The sequence below is a fragment of the Amblyraja radiata genome, chromosome 26 (assembly GCF_010909765.2).
Source record: "Amblyraja radiata isolate CabotCenter1 chromosome 26, sAmbRad1.1.pri, whole genome shotgun sequence".
NCBI classification, from domain to species: domain Eukaryota; kingdom Metazoa; phylum Chordata; class Chondrichthyes; order Rajiformes; family Rajidae; genus Amblyraja; species Amblyraja radiata.
In genome coordinates, this window is record NC_045981.1 from 20,760,945 (window position 1) to 20,778,669 (window position 17,725).

General features: G+C 44.5%; 2 protein-coding genes and 1 long non-coding RNA gene across 7 annotated transcripts in view; 2 read left to right on the forward strand and 1 right to left on the reverse strand.

The window, feature by feature from the left end:
• Nucleotides 1-176: 176 nt before the first annotated feature.
• Nucleotides 177-16,927, forward strand: LOC116988031. The gene is made up of 2 exons (XR_004415849.1): nucleotides 177-207; nucleotides 16,457-16,927. It is a non-coding gene; the product is annotated as an uncharacterized LOC116988031 (long non-coding RNA).
• mrps7 (mitochondrial ribosomal protein S7) lies at nucleotides 624-10,147 on the forward strand. Of its 2 annotated transcripts, XM_033044436.1 has the most exons (6): nucleotides 880-1,172; nucleotides 1,238-1,547; nucleotides 2,805-2,996; nucleotides 6,516-6,579; nucleotides 6,796-6,963; nucleotides 9,795-10,147. In XM_033044436.1, the coding sequence occupies exons 2-6, from the start codon at nucleotides 1,438-1,440 to the stop codon at nucleotides 10,014-10,016; spliced, it is 756 nt and encodes a 251-aa protein (XP_032900327.1). In that variant the 5' UTR covers nucleotides 880-1,172; nucleotides 1,238-1,437; the 3' UTR covers nucleotides 10,017-10,147. The 2 variants fall into 2 exon arrangements, with proteins under 2 accessions (XP_032900328.1, XP_032900327.1); XM_033044437.1 differs by lacking the exons at nucleotides 880-1,172; nucleotides 1,238-1,547 and adding an exon at nucleotides 624-746.
• Nucleotides 16,687-17,725, reverse strand: part of jpt1 (Jupiter microtubule associated homolog 1) — a 29,145-nt gene continuing 28,106 nt past the window's right edge. For all 4 annotated transcript variants that reach the window (XM_033044442.1, XM_033044439.1, XM_033044440.1 and 1 more), the window contains one exon: nucleotides 16,687-17,105. In XM_033044442.1, the coding sequence (XP_032900333.1) occupies nucleotides 16,969-17,105 (137 nt within the window). In that variant the 3' untranslated portion in view covers nucleotides 16,687-16,968. The remainder of the gene's footprint in view (nucleotides 17,106-17,725) is intronic.

Below are 17,725 nucleotides of genomic sequence, written 5' to 3' on the forward strand. Positions count from 1 at the left end.
GCCTTTAAAACTAATAATAGCTTTTGCGACGGGGTCTTCCAGCGATTTTTCGTTAATAATTAACTAGGCTGAACATCTTCGATTGGAACAGCCTAGAGAAAATCGCGTTTTAAACCTGCCCCCCTCTAAACGGCGCCAAAATCGCGCACACCCGCAGCGACAGGTTTTCAGCGACGCTTCAGGTAGGCTTTGCAACATACCTAACTAGTACGCAGCCTCTTGCTCAGCATGGATGAGTTGGACGAAGGGCCTGTTCCCATGCTGTATGACTGATAATAAACATACACGCATTTTGACAGGCGCACGTTAGAGACTGTAGGTTCTGGTTATCATCTGCCAAAGTTCTATGGATCCTGGAATTGTTCCTGCGAATTGAAGGATAGAAAATGGAAGCTCGTTGTTTGAGAATGGAGGGGAGAAGGAACTTTACCAACCTGGTAACCTCGTGTCTGTTGAAGGTTAGCGGGATACACTTGCAAACCCTTCAGCAATTCAACGGTGGGGTATCGTGAGGGGGGAGGGGGTAGAACGGTTGAGGGCGGCCCGACCCGACCCGACCCACCCGACGACGCCGTGTTCTCCCTCCTCCCGCGCCGCGTGCCCGGGCTGGAGCCGCAGCAGGTTTGCGGCGGACAGGCGCTGCCAGGCCGACTGCTCCCGGGGTCCTTCGCAGCGCACAAGATGGCGGCGGCGGCGGGCAGGTGGCGGGCGGCGGGTTGTCTGGGCGGGAAGGTCTGGCTCCCCCGGTGCGTGTGAGGAGAGGATGGGTGCGGCGGGAGAGGGGTGCGATGCACGGCTTTGAGGGAGGTGGGTGGGCTGTGGGGAGAGCAGGGGGCCGGTATTAGTGGGTCCATTCAGGTTGATGGCGGGGGCCGGTATTAGTGGGTCCATGTACCGGTAGATCTGCCATAACAACAATAGTCGTGTTCCTGATAAACCTCGTGTTATTGGAAATTCACGTCATAAAAACAATGATATAAGTGGCGTGAGGGGACAGAGATTTTTCAGATACGCATTAGTGACGTTATTTTGTTTATTCTTACGTGTACCGAGGTACAGTGAAAAAGCTTTTTTGTGTGCCATCCAAGAAAGCGAAATGTCGTCCACAGGGAAGGAAATAACATTTAGTGTAAGATAAAGTCCGATTAAAGATAAACCGAAGGTCAAATGAGGTTCACAAAATTGCTGGAGGAACTCAGCGGGTGCAGCAGCATCTATGGAGCGAAGGAAATATGAGGTTGATGGTAGCTCATGCACGCTTTCTTGCGGGTGACAGGATGGTTCAGTTGTCGGTGCACAGCTGGGAAGAAACTGTCCCTGAATCTGGAGATATGCATTTTCAAACTTCTGTACCTCATGGGAGGAGAGGAGGGAGTTGCCGGGTGAGTCTCGTCCTTGTTTGTGCTGGTGGCCTTGTTGAGGCAGCGAGAAGTGTTGATGGAAGGAATATATACACAAAAAGCTGGAGTAACTCAGCGAGACAGGCAGCATCTCTGTAGAGGAGGAATGAGTGACGTTTCCGGGCGAGACCCTACTTCAGAAGGAAGGTTGGTTTGCGTGATGGTCAGGACAATTCTCTGCAATTTCTTGGATAAAGATGTTTCCAAACTAAGCTGTGTTATTTTCCTGCAGTATTTCCATTTTGCTGTTGCTAAAATTACTAAAGGCTGTATGTTACATTGTTTTGAGTATCAACACATAAGTGTCAACAGTAATGATTGCTTGTCAGTTTCATTGTTAAAGCAGTCTGTAGCTGTGTTCTTAAGATACAACAGTGTCGGATTGCTGGAGGTTACATGGAGGTTATTTTCCCCTCTACTGTTTAAATCCAAGAACTATTTTATGTGCTTTTCAATTTCCAAATTCAACTTCTCAATTTTCAATTTCTCTATTTCTTGATCAAAATTGTATAATAACCAATTCGGGAAATGTAATATAAATAGTGTCCACTCACATTATAACCAAGCTGTGATGGAAATGCATCTTATAGCAGAACTAAAGATAGACACAAAATGCTGGAGTAACTCAGCGGGACAGGCAGCATCTCGAGAGAAGGAATGGGTGACGTTTCGGGTCTCGATACGAAACGTCGCCCATTCCTTCTCTCCAGTGATGCTGCCTGACCCGCTGAGTCACTCCAGCATTTTGTGCCTAGAAGTAGGCCCCCCCTCGATCATGACTGACCATGGGTGATGCATCCTGGTCGGATGCAAGCCTGGGCGATGTCATATGGAGGACAGGCTGTTGCCCGTGAAGCATATCCCCCCTCTCCACATCGCTGATCGATCCAAAGGAACAACAGGGCCGTTACAGTTTGGCAGCAGCGCCGTCGCAGGTTGTAGACACCAGCTCCATAGCGAGATTGTAGACAACGATGAACTGCCTTAGGAGCTCCGACTCCAGATTTTCTTGAGGTTTACTCCTGGAGCTTTTTCCATGACTGGATATGGCCACAAGGCAGTGGAGGTTTTAAATCAGAGCTTTCCCTCTCCTAGATGGACTGCTTTCCCAGGCTGACGAGCCCTATCTGCTCGAGACTCGTGGGAGCGGAAGCGTCTACCTTCCCGTTCAGGTCTATAGCACCTGCCCACTGCCCAAATTTAAACCAGCATCTGCAGTTCCTTCCTACACATAGCAGAACTATCTTGGTTATGAATGTAGTGCATAATTATGGATTCATTGGGTAGGGGCAGGTGTATTGCAGGCTGTATGGAGGGAACAGCGCTGACTGGGAGGGGGGTGGTTTTGGTGAGGGGAAGGATGGGATTTATCTAAAGTTCTGTCTTTAACAAATGTGTCCATAGACTTACACCAGTTCGGTGGTCACGATACAGCCGCAATTACCTGGAGCCTGAGATCAACAAGGAACGACACCAGATTCCAACTACCGAGCTTAGCACAGATGAGAAAGCAGCAATGGAGCTGAAGGCGGTACAACCAATAAAGGCTGCCCCGAATGACAAAACAAGCAGCGTCTTCGGTGACCCCATGATCAAGTCAGTGTCTCGATTTACAATAAAAAATCAACAGGAAAAGTAGTACAGGAAAAATGTAAAAATAGCATTAAATCCATGAAATTTGGTTGTATGATATGACCAAACTTTATTTATCCCAGGAGGGAAATTGGTGTGCCAACAGTAATAAGACACAACAAGATACATGAAACATGAATGTAAGTGACGAGTAGAAAGTCCAGGATTTGGGATGTGCAAAGATTCGGGGAGGAAGGGGAGTTAATAGACAATAGATGCAGGAGTAGGCCATTCGGCCCTTCGAGCCAGCACCGCCATTCAATGTGATAATGGCTGATCATCCACAATCAGTACCCCATTCCTGCCTTCTCCCCATATCCCCTGACTCCACTATCTTTACGAGCCCTATCAAGCTCTCTCTTGAAAGTATCCAGAGAACTGGCCTCTGAGGCAGAGAATTCCACAGACTCACAACTCTCTGTGTGAAAAAGTCTATCGCACAACAGAAGGGGGAGCAGTTGTACAGTTTGACAGCCACAGGGGAAAAGGATCTCCTGTGGCGTTGTGTTGCAAAAGGATGTCCTGTGGCGTTCTGTGCTGCTGTGCTTATAATTGTGCTTATCTGTGCTTATAATTGAGAACAACAAAGCAGTAAATTTGAAGGAATGGAGGATTATACAGTTCAGCAAAGGATGTTCAAGAAATTTGTGATGAAAGGGAAAATAGAGTATGAGAGAAAATCAGTGAAAATCATAACAATGGACTAATAGTTTTTATAGGGATGCAGAAAGAATGCAGATCTTACAGACAAAGATGGGAGAATTTATGATGAGGAATAAGGAAATGGTAGAATTAAACAGAAGACACAAAAACATCTGAAAAGTACTGGAGGAACAAGGGCCCAATGCAGATACCATATAATAACCATATAACAATTACAGCACGGAAACAGGCCATCTCGACCCTTCTAGTCCGTGCCGAACACGTATTCTCCCCTAGTCCCATATACCTGCGCTCAGACCATAACCCTCCATTCCTTTCCCGTCCATATAACTATCCAATTTATTTTTAAATGATAAAAATGAACCTGCCTCCACCACCTTCACTGGAAGCTCATTCCACACAGCCACCACTCTCTGAGTAAAGAAGTTCCCCCTCATGTTACCCCTAAACTTCTGTCCATTAATTCTCAAGTCATGTCCCCTTGTTTGAATCTTCCCTACTCTCAGTGGGAAAAGCTTATCCACGTCAACTCTGTCTATCCCTCTCATCATTTTAAAGACCTCTATCAAGTCCCCCCTTAACCTTCTGCGCTCCAAAGAATAAAGCCCTAACTTGTTCAACCTTTCTCTGTAACTTAGTTGCTGAAACCCAGGCAACATTCTAGTAAATCTCCTCTGTACTCTCTCTATTTTGTTGACATCCTTCCTATAATTAGGCGACCAAAATTGTACCCCATACTCCAGAATTGGCCTCACCAATGCCTTGTACAATTTTAACATTACATCCCAACTTCTACACTCAATGCTCTGATTTATAAAGGCCAGCACACCAAAAGCTTTCTTTACCACCCTATCTACATGAGATTCCACTTTCAGGGAACTGTGCACAGTTATTCCCAGATCCCTCTGTTCACCTGCATTCTTCAATTCCCTGCCATTTACCATGTACGTCCTATTTTGATTTGCCCTGCCAAGATGTAGCACCTCACACTTATCAGCATTAAACTCCATCTGCCATCTTTCAGTCCACTCTTCCAACTGGCATAAATCTCTCTGTAGACTTTGAAAATCTACTTCATTATCCACAACCCCACCTATCTTAGTATCATCTGCATACTTACTAATCCAATTTACCACACCATCATCCAGATCATTGATGTACATACGGGAATGGAACGAAGTTAACAGCAGTTATGAACATGAAAACTGATAAATTCCAAAGACTGAATGATCTGTAGCCCAGAATTTCCAAAACGATTGTTAAATTCTGAATGCTCTGTATATCATCTTTGAAAATTCTACAGATTCAGGATGGTTGCTGCGAATTGGAAGGTCATAGAGCAGAGAAACACAGTCAAGTTGCCTGACTGAACAAGTCCCATTGCTCTGCATTTGGCCTATACCACTAAATCTTTCCTATCTATGTAGCTGTATCATTATTTTTTTAAGCATTATATCCACCTCTTCTACTTCCTCTGGCAGCTCGTTCCACATCTCTCCACCATCCTCTGTGTGGAAACGTTATCCCCTTTAGTTTTAGACTCTCCGTCCTAGGTAAAAGAGTGACTATTCACTCTATCTATGCCCTGCATGATTTTACATTCCTCTATAAGGTCACCCCTCAGCCTCCTACACTCCATGGAAAAAACTCCAGCCTATCCAATCTCTCCTTGCACCTCAAGACCTCCATCCCCAGTCACATTTTTTTTTGTGCACCAGCTTGTTGACATCCTCCTTAGGCTCATCAGTTTGTAGTTTACTACCTTGTCCTTTTACCCCTTATTAAATAAAGGTACAACATTAGCAGTCTTCCAGTACCTCACCCGTTGTCAATGATAATACAAATCTCTCTGCCAGAGGCCCAGGAATTTCTTCCCAATATTCCCATAATGTCCTAGGATACATTTGGTCATGAGGATTTATCTACCATTATGCACTTTATGCCAGCACCTCTGTGTAACGTGGATATGCTTCAAGAAATCACTATTGTCCTCAGTAAATATAGTCTCCGGAGTAAATACGAGTGAAAAATATTGATGATCGCATTGATCCTTAAGAGACCCTATTCTCTCGCTAGATACCCATTGGCTCTTAAGGTTCTGACAGAATTTATCAGAATTCTGCTTTACATTTGCTAATGTTACCTCATGTCTCTATTTGCCCTCCTGATTTCCCTTGCAAGTGCTTCTGCATTCCTTATCTTCCTTGAGGGATTTGCTTGATCCCAGCTGCTTATACCTCACAATATGCCTCCTTTTTCCAGACCAGAGCCTTAATATCCCTTGTGAACCAGGGTTCCCTAATCCCACCAACCTTGCCCTTCACTCAAACAAGTAAATGATAGCCCTGAGCACTCCATCTCACTTTTAAAGGTCTCCCACTTGTCAGACATCCTTTAACCTGCAAAGAGCCTCCCCCTTTAATCTTTGCAAGTTCTCGTGTAATTAGCTTTGCCCTAAGTTAGGACTTCAACTTGTAGACTATCCCTATCTTTCTCCATAACTATTTGAAAAACTAATAGAATTATAATCACTAGACCAATATTTAGGAAAGGAGGGAGAAAGGAACAACGAACTACTGATCTGTAGTATGTTGATAGTCGGGTAGTGATGAACGTTTTGTGTCAGTCTGCAGGGTGCAGGAGTCTTGTTCCACACAATCAATACACCAATGACTGTGGCTCTGGCTGCCCTTGCATAGCATCTTCCTGTGGATCGTGGAGGTCTTCCTGACTTGCACTTTGGGTCTTTGTGAGATTTCCAAAAAATTTAAGTTAAAATAGCAGCCCAATTAATTGACTTATTTTTTATTTGTTTCTCAGCAAATTCACCAACATGATGATGAAGGGAGGTCAGAAGCTGCTGTCTAGGTCGATCATGAGCAAGGTAACATTTGTTTTCTCTAAATATCCCTGTGCCTTGTTCCCCTGCTGCCCCACCTCCATTCCCCACCCTGCCCACGCAGTCAAGAGGGCAAATAGAGACACAAGATTCAAGAGAGTTTATGGTCATGTGTCCCAGATAGGGCAATGAGTAGGAAATAGGAATCCTGAGTAGTTCTGTTGCATTGTCTAATCTAATGATGGAATTTGTGTTCATTAGACCTTTGAATCGATAAAACGGAAGCAGATTGAAAGTTACCACAAGTCTTCCGAGTCTGAAAAGGACGTCATTGAATGTAACCCACACAAGATCTTCCATCAGGCTCTGGAGAATTGTAAGCCTGTCATTGGGTTAATCAGTGTGCAACGAGGCGGCAAGTCTTACCAGGTATGCCGCCTGCCCGCCTGACTCTTCATCCATAGTTATGTTTTTGGTTTGTCAATTGCCACTTCCTCATGACTTAAATCTGGTTCTTTTGTGGCATAACCCAGGCAAACGTTCAACCAGGCACATGGCTGTTCTTCTGGCATCAATCTGAGCAGTAGTCATGGTGTCTTGTTTCTCTTGACTGGTGCATGTGTCCACAAATGAAGGAAGGTGTACATGCATATACATACATATCTTGTTGCATTCTGTTTGCACAGATGTGTACACCTGTGCACACACAACATTTGCATAAAATACATAAAGATATGTTTATGAAATGTATCTTATATATCCTGGGTTGTCATAAATGATAGGAGCAGAATTAAGCCTTTCGGCCCATCAAGTCTACTCTGCCATTCGATCGTTGCTGATTTATATACATCTGTATTTATACACCTATTCATACACATTCATCTATATAATTCTTGAATGAGCATACATGGATCAAATGGTGTACAAGCATGTTTCTGTGTACGTATATATTAAACACAGGTATAATAACAGACAAAGTACATCCATGTAACAGGTGCAGAGGACCAGGTGTTCAGGGCCTTTATACCATCACTTATATACTTCTACACGTGTGGACATGCATTTACATGGAAAGTATCCCTAAACCTTCTTGTGTACATGTAAGCATGTACAGGTGTATGTAGACATGTAATAATCATAGCACATGCCATCTTATTTAAACACTTGTTTATTTCCACATAGACATTGAATATAAACTAATGTGCATATGAATGCATGCACCAATATGTATATGGTCTACATTCATTCAACTTGTACAAACACTTATATATGTGAGCAAACATAAGCCTGCATATACAAAAATAACCTGACCAGTTCGAGTCTCCCCATACCCCAGGTCATGGAAATCTGCTGCATTTTCCAAATGTTGCCTTAACTTATTCAAAACAAAATCAGGCAAGCTGGTGAGAATAGTGCGGGCCCTCAGCTCCAGGATGCGGCGTGTGGGATGCGAATGCTCAGTGAATGGGCATTAAGTGGGCACCTGCTCCATCTGTATCCTGCAGTCTCTAGACTCTATTGCGTGTGAGTGAAACTGCTGTCTCCACTACTCCCAGCGGCACAGATGTTGCTCTACAATAACAAGCTGATAGCAGTGTTTGTCAAATCCAAGAGGAGGTGCTGAGAGAGATTGTAGTATCTGGGCGTCTGTCAACACATGGAGCATGTGCTGCCAGGTCACGCGATGACCCGTACTCGTCATGTTAGCCAGGGTGAAATCACAAGCTCCACACCATACTGTTGAGGGCCCATATTGTTCTCACCAGCCTGCCTGATGCTGAGCCTTAGAGGCTGCCTCTGCAGACCAAGCCATGGGCAACGTATTGCCGTGAGAGTGACAATGGAGGCTGGCATTTACAACATTCTTCACACAGAAGCAGAGGGGGCAGAGTTCCTGACACCACAGCACTGCCCGTGACATGTCGCCCTATATATAATGAAAGGACCCCCTTTAGATCTGATTCCATTAGTGTCCTCATTCTGGGGAAAGCATTCTGAACACCTGAGCTGCAAATGTATTCGGAGCTAGAAACTTAGAATTCCTGTATTTAAAAGCGAATAATTTATCGATGCTGGAAATTTGAAATAGAAATAAAATACTGAAAATATGCCACAAGAAGCAAACTACTAGAGGAACTCAGCGGGTCAGTGGCAGGAAATGGACAGACAACGTTTTGGGTTGGTACCTTTCTTCAGAAAATCTCAAAAGTATGCCCACTTTGAAGTTCCCTCCACTTCTGAAAAATAGTCTCCAGATAATGCAGCATCCCTGGAAAGAGAAGTAGCTAATGTTTCAGATTAGCGACCTTTCGTCAGAACTAGGACAAATCGGAAATCAAATATACCACAAAAGGGGTAGAGGTGAGGAGAGCAAATGGAATCTCTTGTGATGGGTGCAGGCTCCTCTCCACTGGAGAAAACAAACATGAGTTGGGGAACACTGCAGAAAGCCCACTCTCAGTCCCTGAAGGTAATTCTGACCTTCCTGTTCCTGTTTCACTTCAGTTCTCCACCTCGCTCTAACTTCTGCCTTCGGTCTCCTGTACTGTTCCAAGGAAACCCATTGCAATCTCAAGAAACAGAATTTCATCTTCCGGCAAGGCATGTAACATCTCTCAGGAATTAACATATTTTATATCAGAACTGTCTGTTCACTGTTATGTCCATCTTCCTCGCTCTGAAGGTGTTTTATGGCCTGCAGTGCTCAGTATATCTCACTTCCAGCTTCCTCTGTCCTTGTTTGTTTCTCTATTTCCACCTGTCCTTGACAGAGTGGCGATTAACAAGCCTTCACTGCCCTCTCATAATCAACTTATGTATTACTCAATCACTCTCAGTATCCATCCTATCCCACAGTAATCCTTTGTTCTTGTCATCCTTCCCTTCCTCGTTAACTCTTCTAGTTCTGATGAAAGATCTTTGACTTGAAACATTAATCCTATTTCCCTTGCCCCAGATGCTGCCTGACCTGCTGAGTGTTTTATAATCATTTGTATGATGTTATTTCAGAGATAACTGGTGTCCAATGTACCCCAGTAATAACCTTTCTCTTCTGTAATGTCAAACCTCTACCTGCTCCCAAGTAAGCTGGATCCCTATTTAATGATGAATTCCCCCCTCCCATAGAGGTGAAGTTGTCCCCTCAGTACTGCTGCACTGAGTGTGGCCTGGATTTGTTCTGGCTCTGTCTTGGACACAAGACTGGGCTGATTCCTGGTTTCATTAACAAATTTTATTCTCTGAATTGTTTTCTGTTACAGGTTCCGACGCCACTTAAGGACAACCGTAGGCGTTTTCTGGCCATGAATTGGTTAATTACTGAATGCCGTGAGAATCGGCACCGGCGCACACACATGCATGAAAAGCTGTCCCAGGAGCTACTTGCTGCCTTTAAAAACGAGGGCAATGTGGTCAAGAGAAAGCATGACCTTCACAAAATGGCAGAGGCGAATCGAGCCTTCGCCCACTACAGGTGGTGGTGAGGCAGAGCACAAGACACAAGACTATGAGCAGTAGAGTTAACCAGCAGCACAGGCCGGAAGGAATGGCCCTGTCTCTCTACCTTGATGTTCAAAACTTTATATACATTATACAGTTACGACAGTACAAGTCACACCTCTGTGTTTTAATACACATCTACCCCCCAGGTTGGGGACTTGCCTGGGCGTTATCTCTTGGGATCAGTGTGGGGGTAGGGTGCAGGGAGTAATGTCAATGCTGAGGGGAGATGTGAGACTCTGATATTGTGTCTCTGCCAGGTGCGAGGAGCAATGAGTGCTGTGTTCCAGGCCACAGGGTGGAGGTGTGACTGACTGGGGGTGTTGTGTGTGCGCATGCTCACACCTGTGTGTGTGTGTGTGTGTGTGTGTGTGTCTAGCAGGTGCGGGGTGAGACTAGTGGTATGTCCCAGGCCAGAGGTTCGGTTACTGTGAGCTGGAGGAGGGATTTGACAGTGCCACCGATAGGTGAGCAGTGACTGACTGACACCAGGCCTATCCTGGGCAGGGTGTGTTTGCTCTTACTGATCCTTAAATGTTTTAAACACCACAAACACCGCAAAAATATCCAGGCGAAATAATAGTTTACAGGAAGTGCATGAAGTGTAAAGGGAGGATCAGCTCCCACTTGTGTCAACATTCCATTAGGACTTCTCAGTACATCAGTACATGCCCGTAATGTTTTTATCTTTGTATTTGGATTCTTGAATCTTAGTGAGTCACCATTGCCATTCTTTCACAATTTAGCATGTTCAGGTTGAACACCAATTTTCCACCACTCTAGGTTCCAGAGCCTTTCTGGATTATCTGTTTTTCCATACCAGCAGAGGCGCGTGATATTGAAATGACAATACACCCCTGCCTCGCTATTGACACCCCCCCTGTCTCTCTAAAGCACCATGGAGTGCCAGAAACGTAAAAGAAATATAAAATGTAAACTGAATGTGAATGACCAGCCAACCCAACCCGGCTCCCACCATCTCCCCAGCTGTTTAGAGCCCCAGCTTCTGACCCTACTTCTGACTCGCCAGGTGCCCCTCTCATCTGCTGCTGTTTCTTGCTGTCGGCAGTGGCTTTATCAGCTCCTCGCTCGACCACCACTGCCTACATCCCCCCTCGCTCTGTCCAGTCGGCCACTTCCCCCACCCTGTTCCGCCCCCTCCTACCCCCACCGCTGCCACCTTATCCTTCTCCCTCAGAGTTACCGACATACTCCATCTTGGAAGAGACAGCAGGTGAGAGGGGAGGGAGCCCCACAGTAACCACACCTAGTTTTAAAGTGAAACGTCACAAACTACTCATGTAACCTGGCTACACAAAATTGCTGGGGAAACTCAGCGGGTGCAGCAGCATCTATGGAGCAAAGGAAATAGGCGACGTTTCGGGCCGAAACCCTTCTTCAGACATGTAACCTGGCTGACTGAATCAGTCTGAGGAAGGGTCCTGATGTCACCTATCCATGTTCTCTCGAGATCCTGACCCACTAAATTCCTCCAGCACTTTGTGTCCTTTTGTCTATTAATTGTCATCTGCAATCATCGGCAATAATGGACACCACTCCCTCTGCTGTGGTCCGTTGACCTTAGCGGACTGAGTTAGATCATATTCTCTGACCACCAGTCCTCCTGACAGTATTGTCTTGCACCTGGGTTTTTGAACTACCAACTCTCTCCAAAGCCCTTGGCAGCACACAACAATTTATACTCCCGACTCGTCCTGTTTGCCAGTCTGTGTTGAAGGGGGCATTTTTGCTAATCCTGCAGGTAGACTGCCTGGCCTTGTGCAGTATCCACGCTTCCCCCAGTCTGCGCTGCCAGTATATCTGTAGGGCTGCTTCATGTCTGGCCTTGGGGCATCATAGATGTGATAATCACTGCTTCTTTGCTGAAGGCTGTTGCTGCTGGCTGCCACCTGGTTATAGGCCTGGTATTGCACCCAGTCACCATTAGGCTGTCAAAGATAAGTGACATGAGTGAGGAGATAGTGACTCGCTGTGGCGACAACCCATTACTACAGCCAGTTACCTTCCATCAGTCTGAAGAAGGGACTCGACCCGAAACGTCATCCATTCCTTCTCTCCAGAGATGCTGCCTGTCCTACTCCAGCATTTTGTGTCTACTTTCCATCATCAACTATCGGATGAAGCTGCATTGTAATGTTTGACACTGCTGCACTTCATTGAAATGTACCCTTTCGTATGTCACAGTTCTGCAGTTCAAATATGGTTGGCAAATTATTCAGAAAATTACCACAATTTTCTGCTTTCACACAGGGCTATTGGCTGCACCTTCATTGAATGATCACTTCTAGGTCACAGAATGGGTCTTGATAATATTCAATGTTTTCACTGGCACTGTCCAGTATGATGTGGGAACACAGGCAGAATTTGATTTGATAAACCCTTCAAGCTTATGCCAGTGAAACCAAACAAAATGATGAAAATGTTCATTCTGTTCATGAGTTTTTTATCCAGTCATTTACACAAAGTGGAGGAACTCACAGGTCAGGCAGTAGCTGGGGACGGAATGGATAGGTGACGCTTTGAGTTGGGACCTTTTCTTCATGTTAATAGAAACAGTTTTAGACAGCTTTTTGGCTCCAGGTGTGATATCACCAACTTCTTGTACAGTTGTAACATGACTGATAATGGCAAGCAGGCCAATTGGCTTCTTCACCACCCTGTCTACTTGTGTAACCCTTTTTCTGGGAACTATATACATGTACCCTTTTGTCATCTGTTCTACAACCATTTCCAGGGCCCTGCCATTTATTGTGATGTCCTGTCATGGTTTAACTTAGCGCAACACTTTGCACTTGTCTGAGTTAAATTCCATCTGCCCACTTTCCAAGTGTTTCTAGATCCTATTGTAATCCTAGATACCCATCACTGATCACTAAACCATCAATATTCGTGTCATCTTCAAACTTATTAATCATGCTGACTAAATTCTCATCCAAATCTTTAATGTGACAAACAGCGGAGGACTCAGCACTGATCCCTATAGTACGTCACTGGTCACTGGCCTCCAATATGCAAAACAACCTTCCACTATTGCCCTCTGGCTCCTACTACCGTCTATTTTGTATCCATTTACCTAGCCACTCTAGATTCCACGTGGTCTGCCCTTCCAAATCAGCTGGCCTTGCGGGACCTTGGCAAAGGCTTTATTAAAGTTTATAAATGTAGATTACTTTTACCCCCTGAACTCTTTATTCCTCAAGATCACCTCTTTTAAACATTCTCTAATAGTGGGAGTTTGGGGTGATTGATATCACTGCTTCCAGGGTGGCCATTAGACTTTCCACTCAGTCCAGGTTCATCCATTCCCCTGCCCATCTCTACCAAACTGAAACGTCGAAACAAGGCGGACCATGTGATGGTTGCAATCTCCCACCCTGTTGCTTTATTGATTAAGGAGAATGTAACAGTGGTCCGAGATGACATTACTGATGCTTCCTCCCGTGAGGCTATATGGGTGGAACGGAGAAATAAAATCGATGATCACTTTGTTGGGAGCGTACTATAGGCCCCCAAATAATCAACTGGAATTTGAGCAGCACATTTGGAAAGTGGTGAAATCATTGGACAAAGTCAGCATGGATTTACAAAAGGTAAATCATGTCCTGCGAATCTTATAGAATTTTCCGAGGATGTAACTAGTAGCGTGGATAGGGGAGAACCAGTGGATGTGGTGTATCTGGACTTCCAGAAGGCTTTCGACATGGTCCCACATAAGAGATTAGTATACAAACTTAAAGCACACGGCATTGGGGGTTCAGTATTGATGTGGATAGAGAACTGGCTGGCAAACAGGAAGCAAAGAGTCAGAGTAAACGGGTCCTTTTCACAATGGCGGGCAGTGACTAGTGGGGTACCGCAAGGCTCAGTGCTGGGACCCCAGCAATTTACAATATATATTAATGATCTGGATGAGGGAATTGAAGGCAATATCTCCAAGTTTGCGGGCGACACTAAGCTGGGGGGCAGTGTTAGCTGTGAGGAGGATGCAAGGTGACTTGGATAGGCTGGGTGAGTGGGCAAATGTTTGGCAGATGCAGTATAATGTGGATAAATGTGAGGTTATCCATTTTGGTGGCAAAAACAGGAAAGCGGACTATTATCTAAATGGTGGCCGATTAGGAAAAGGGGAGATGCAGCGAGACCTGGGTGTCATGGTACACCAGTCATTGAAAGTAGGCATGCAGGTGCAGCAGGCGGTGAAGAAAGCGAATGGTATGTTAGCTTTCATAGCAAAAGGATTTGAGTATAGGAGCAGGGAGGTTCTGCAGTTGTACAGGGTCATGGTGAGACCACACCTGGAGTATTGCGTACAGTTTTGGTCTCCAAATCTGAGGAAGGACATTATTGCCATAGAGGGAGTGCAGAGAAGGTTCACCAGACTGATTCCTGGGATGTCAGGACTGTCTTATGAAGAAAGACTGGATAGACTTGGTTTATACTCTCTAGACTTTAGGAGATTGAGAGGGGATCTTATAGAAACGTACAAAATTCTTAAGGACAGGCAAGATGCAGGAAGATTGTTCCCGATGTTGGGGAAGTCCAGGACAAGGGGTCACAGCTTAAGGATAAGGGGGAAATCCTTTAAAACCGAGATGAGAAAAACTTTTTTCACACAGAGTGGCGAATCTCTGGAACTCTCTGCCACAGAAGGCAGTTGAGGCCAGTTCATTGGCTATATTTAAGAGGGAGTTAGATGTGGCCCTTGTGGCTAAAGGGATCAGAGGGTATGGAGAGAAGGCAGGTACGGGATACTGAGTTGGATGATCAGCCATGATCATATTGAATGGTGGTGCAGGCTCGAAGGGCCGAATGGCCTACTCCTGCACCTAATTTCTATGTTTCTATGAATTAAAAGAACAAATAAGTCAGGAGATTGCTGGCAGCTTAAGACTAATACATTTATCATAGAAGGAGATTGTAACCTTCCCAATATAGACTGGGACTGCCATAGCATCAAGGGCTTTGACAAGATGGAATTTGTCAGATGCATTTGGGAGTTTCCTTTTTGGCAATATGTAGAGCATCCTATAAGGGAGAAAGCAAAGCTTGACCTATTTGTGGCAAGCCTTTTGTCTCCAGCGACCAGTTCTATTAGCTTTGAAATAGTTATAGATAAAGAAAGGGCGGGCCCACAAGTTAAGGTTGTGAATTAAGGCAAGGCCAATTTTGTGATATTGGACAGAAACTTGCTAAAGTTGATTGCAGTAGGATGGTTGTCGCCAAAGGGACGTATGGAAATGGGATGTTTTTAAAAAGAGTGATGGTGATAGTTCATGGCATGCATATTCCAGTCGGAGTAAATAATCCTGGATGAGTGAAATTGAGGCTCTGGTTAAGAAAAAGGTAGGCATGGGCCAAGTATAGGCAGTTGGGTCAGGTGTATCCCTGGAATTGTTTAGGGGCTGAGGAGCATTCTTAAGAAGGAAATCAGGAGGGGAAAAAGGAAAGAAAATAGATTTAGCAGATAGCATTAAGAAGAACCAAAATAGATTTTCTAAGTCCATTAGCAGAAAGTAACAAAAAAGAGAATAGGATCCCTCAGAAACCAAAGTGACCAGAGACCCAAGTTCAATCCCGACTACAGGTGCTATCTGTACAGAGTTTGTACATTTGCCGTGACCACGTGGATTTACCCTGGGTTCTTCGATTTCCTCCCACACCAAAGATATACAGGTTAATTGACTTTGGTGGGAAAAAAAAGTTAATTACTCCTCGTGTGTGGGATAGTGCTAGCTCGGCCGAAGGGCCCGCTTCCACGCTGTATCTCTAAACTACCCATTTAAACAGATGTCAGAGGCATGATTAGCAGTATGTCAATGACATTAAATGATAATGAGGAAGCTGGTCGCACTTTACAGAATTACATTGGTCAGTTGATATGACAGTCGGAACAACGGCAGATGAAAGTTAATCCTGATATGTGCAAGGTGGTGCATTTTTGGAGGATATGGTTAGAGCAAACACCGAGCATTGCAGAGCAGATACATCAGTGTACAAGTTCAAGGATCCCTGAAGGTGGCAGCACAGGTCAATAATCACCAGTTGGTAGCTCATCCTTATTATAGATGGGTAGTAAGGATACTGTCATCACTGCTGCAGGTCATGGCAACACCCTGTGGCCAACCTCAGTGAGCTACAAGTTCTAGCAACTGGGTTTGGATTGCCCTTTGTTACAAATTATGCTAGTATCCTCCGTCCAGATCTTTGATCCTCAAGTCCAATATAAACAGGTTTAAGAGTCAATAAGTCATATTGCAGCTTTATAAAACTTGGGTTAGATTGCATTTGCAGTATTGTGTACAGGTTTGCTCACCCCATTACAAGGTGGATGTGGCGGTTTCGGAGAGGGTGCAGAAGAGTGTTGCAGAATGTTGCCTGGATTAGAGGGTATTAGGTACAAGAGGCTTTAGTTAGAGCATGTGGACAGGTTTCAGTTCAACATAAAGTTGTGATTACATCAGTTTGCCTGCTTGATCCCAGTCACTGTTCTTTCAACCCATTCTCTCTCCTCCCAAACTTAAACCCATAATTTAGACCAACTCGACATTGCTGGCCATGAGAACTCCAAGTATAAAAACACCTAGACCACACTAACAACAGTCGATAGTGCAAAAGTCTTAAGGATGAAGTCAGTCACATTTAGAGTACTTTTTAATTTGCATCACAAATAACATCCAAATACAAAGTTCAAAATGCCAGAATTTAGTCTGAAGTCACATGAAAAACACATTCAATACTTTACATCTCAGGGAGGAAATAACTCATGCCTTTCCCAGCAGGCCTCCTGTCTGGAGCAACTATGGAACATTCAAATGTAAAGTGCTAATACAAAATGGTGAAGCTCAAACTTTAACTTTACAATAAAAATCAACATGTATTCAGTCTGCAGCTGAGATAATGAAATGAATGGTGGGTTTATCCCAGCACAAGGCTGGAGACTCCGCCGGGAGGGATTTTTTTGGGCTTAAATGGTTCAGATTGAGCAGACACTACTGGGCTGGGCACAGATTCTTCCTTCTTTCCCCGGGTCTCCGTTTGGCTTTCACTTTCAACTGGGTGGGGGGGAAAAATAGCAAAAATTAGACCAAGAATCTGCAACTTTATTTGAAATAAGAAAGATTTTAATTTCCTATTATTAAACAAGCTTATTGAGTGGTTGCACCTAACCAAGTACAGCAGTGTAAAAGTAAACAAGGCAATACACAGCGTTAAGGACAAACAGAGTATTTAATAAATTGTACTTCTATAATAAAATGTAAGCAATATAGCAACAGCAGTTAATCAAACTCATCCAATTGGACCTTCAGTCCTTTGTGTACACTGCTGCAGATACAAGATGATGGGTCTTCACAGATCCAAGGTTACATGGGCTACAGAGTAAGAGGAAGATAAATGAAAATTCTGAAAGGAAATCATGAACCTACTGTGACAAGGGAATGCACAAATTTCAATGGGATCTTTACAATAAACAAAGTGACCAAACATCCCAAGGTTCAGCTGCTACAGATTTGAATCATAGGCATCATGGTTGGAAAGAAGAAAATACTTATTTGGACCTTTGCTGCTCCAAAGCCTCCTGCCACAGCGAAGAGCTGAGAACGGGAACAGTTTAGACATTTGCACAAGAACTTAAAACAGCAATTGACATAGACTCTGGGCTGGAATGCAGAAC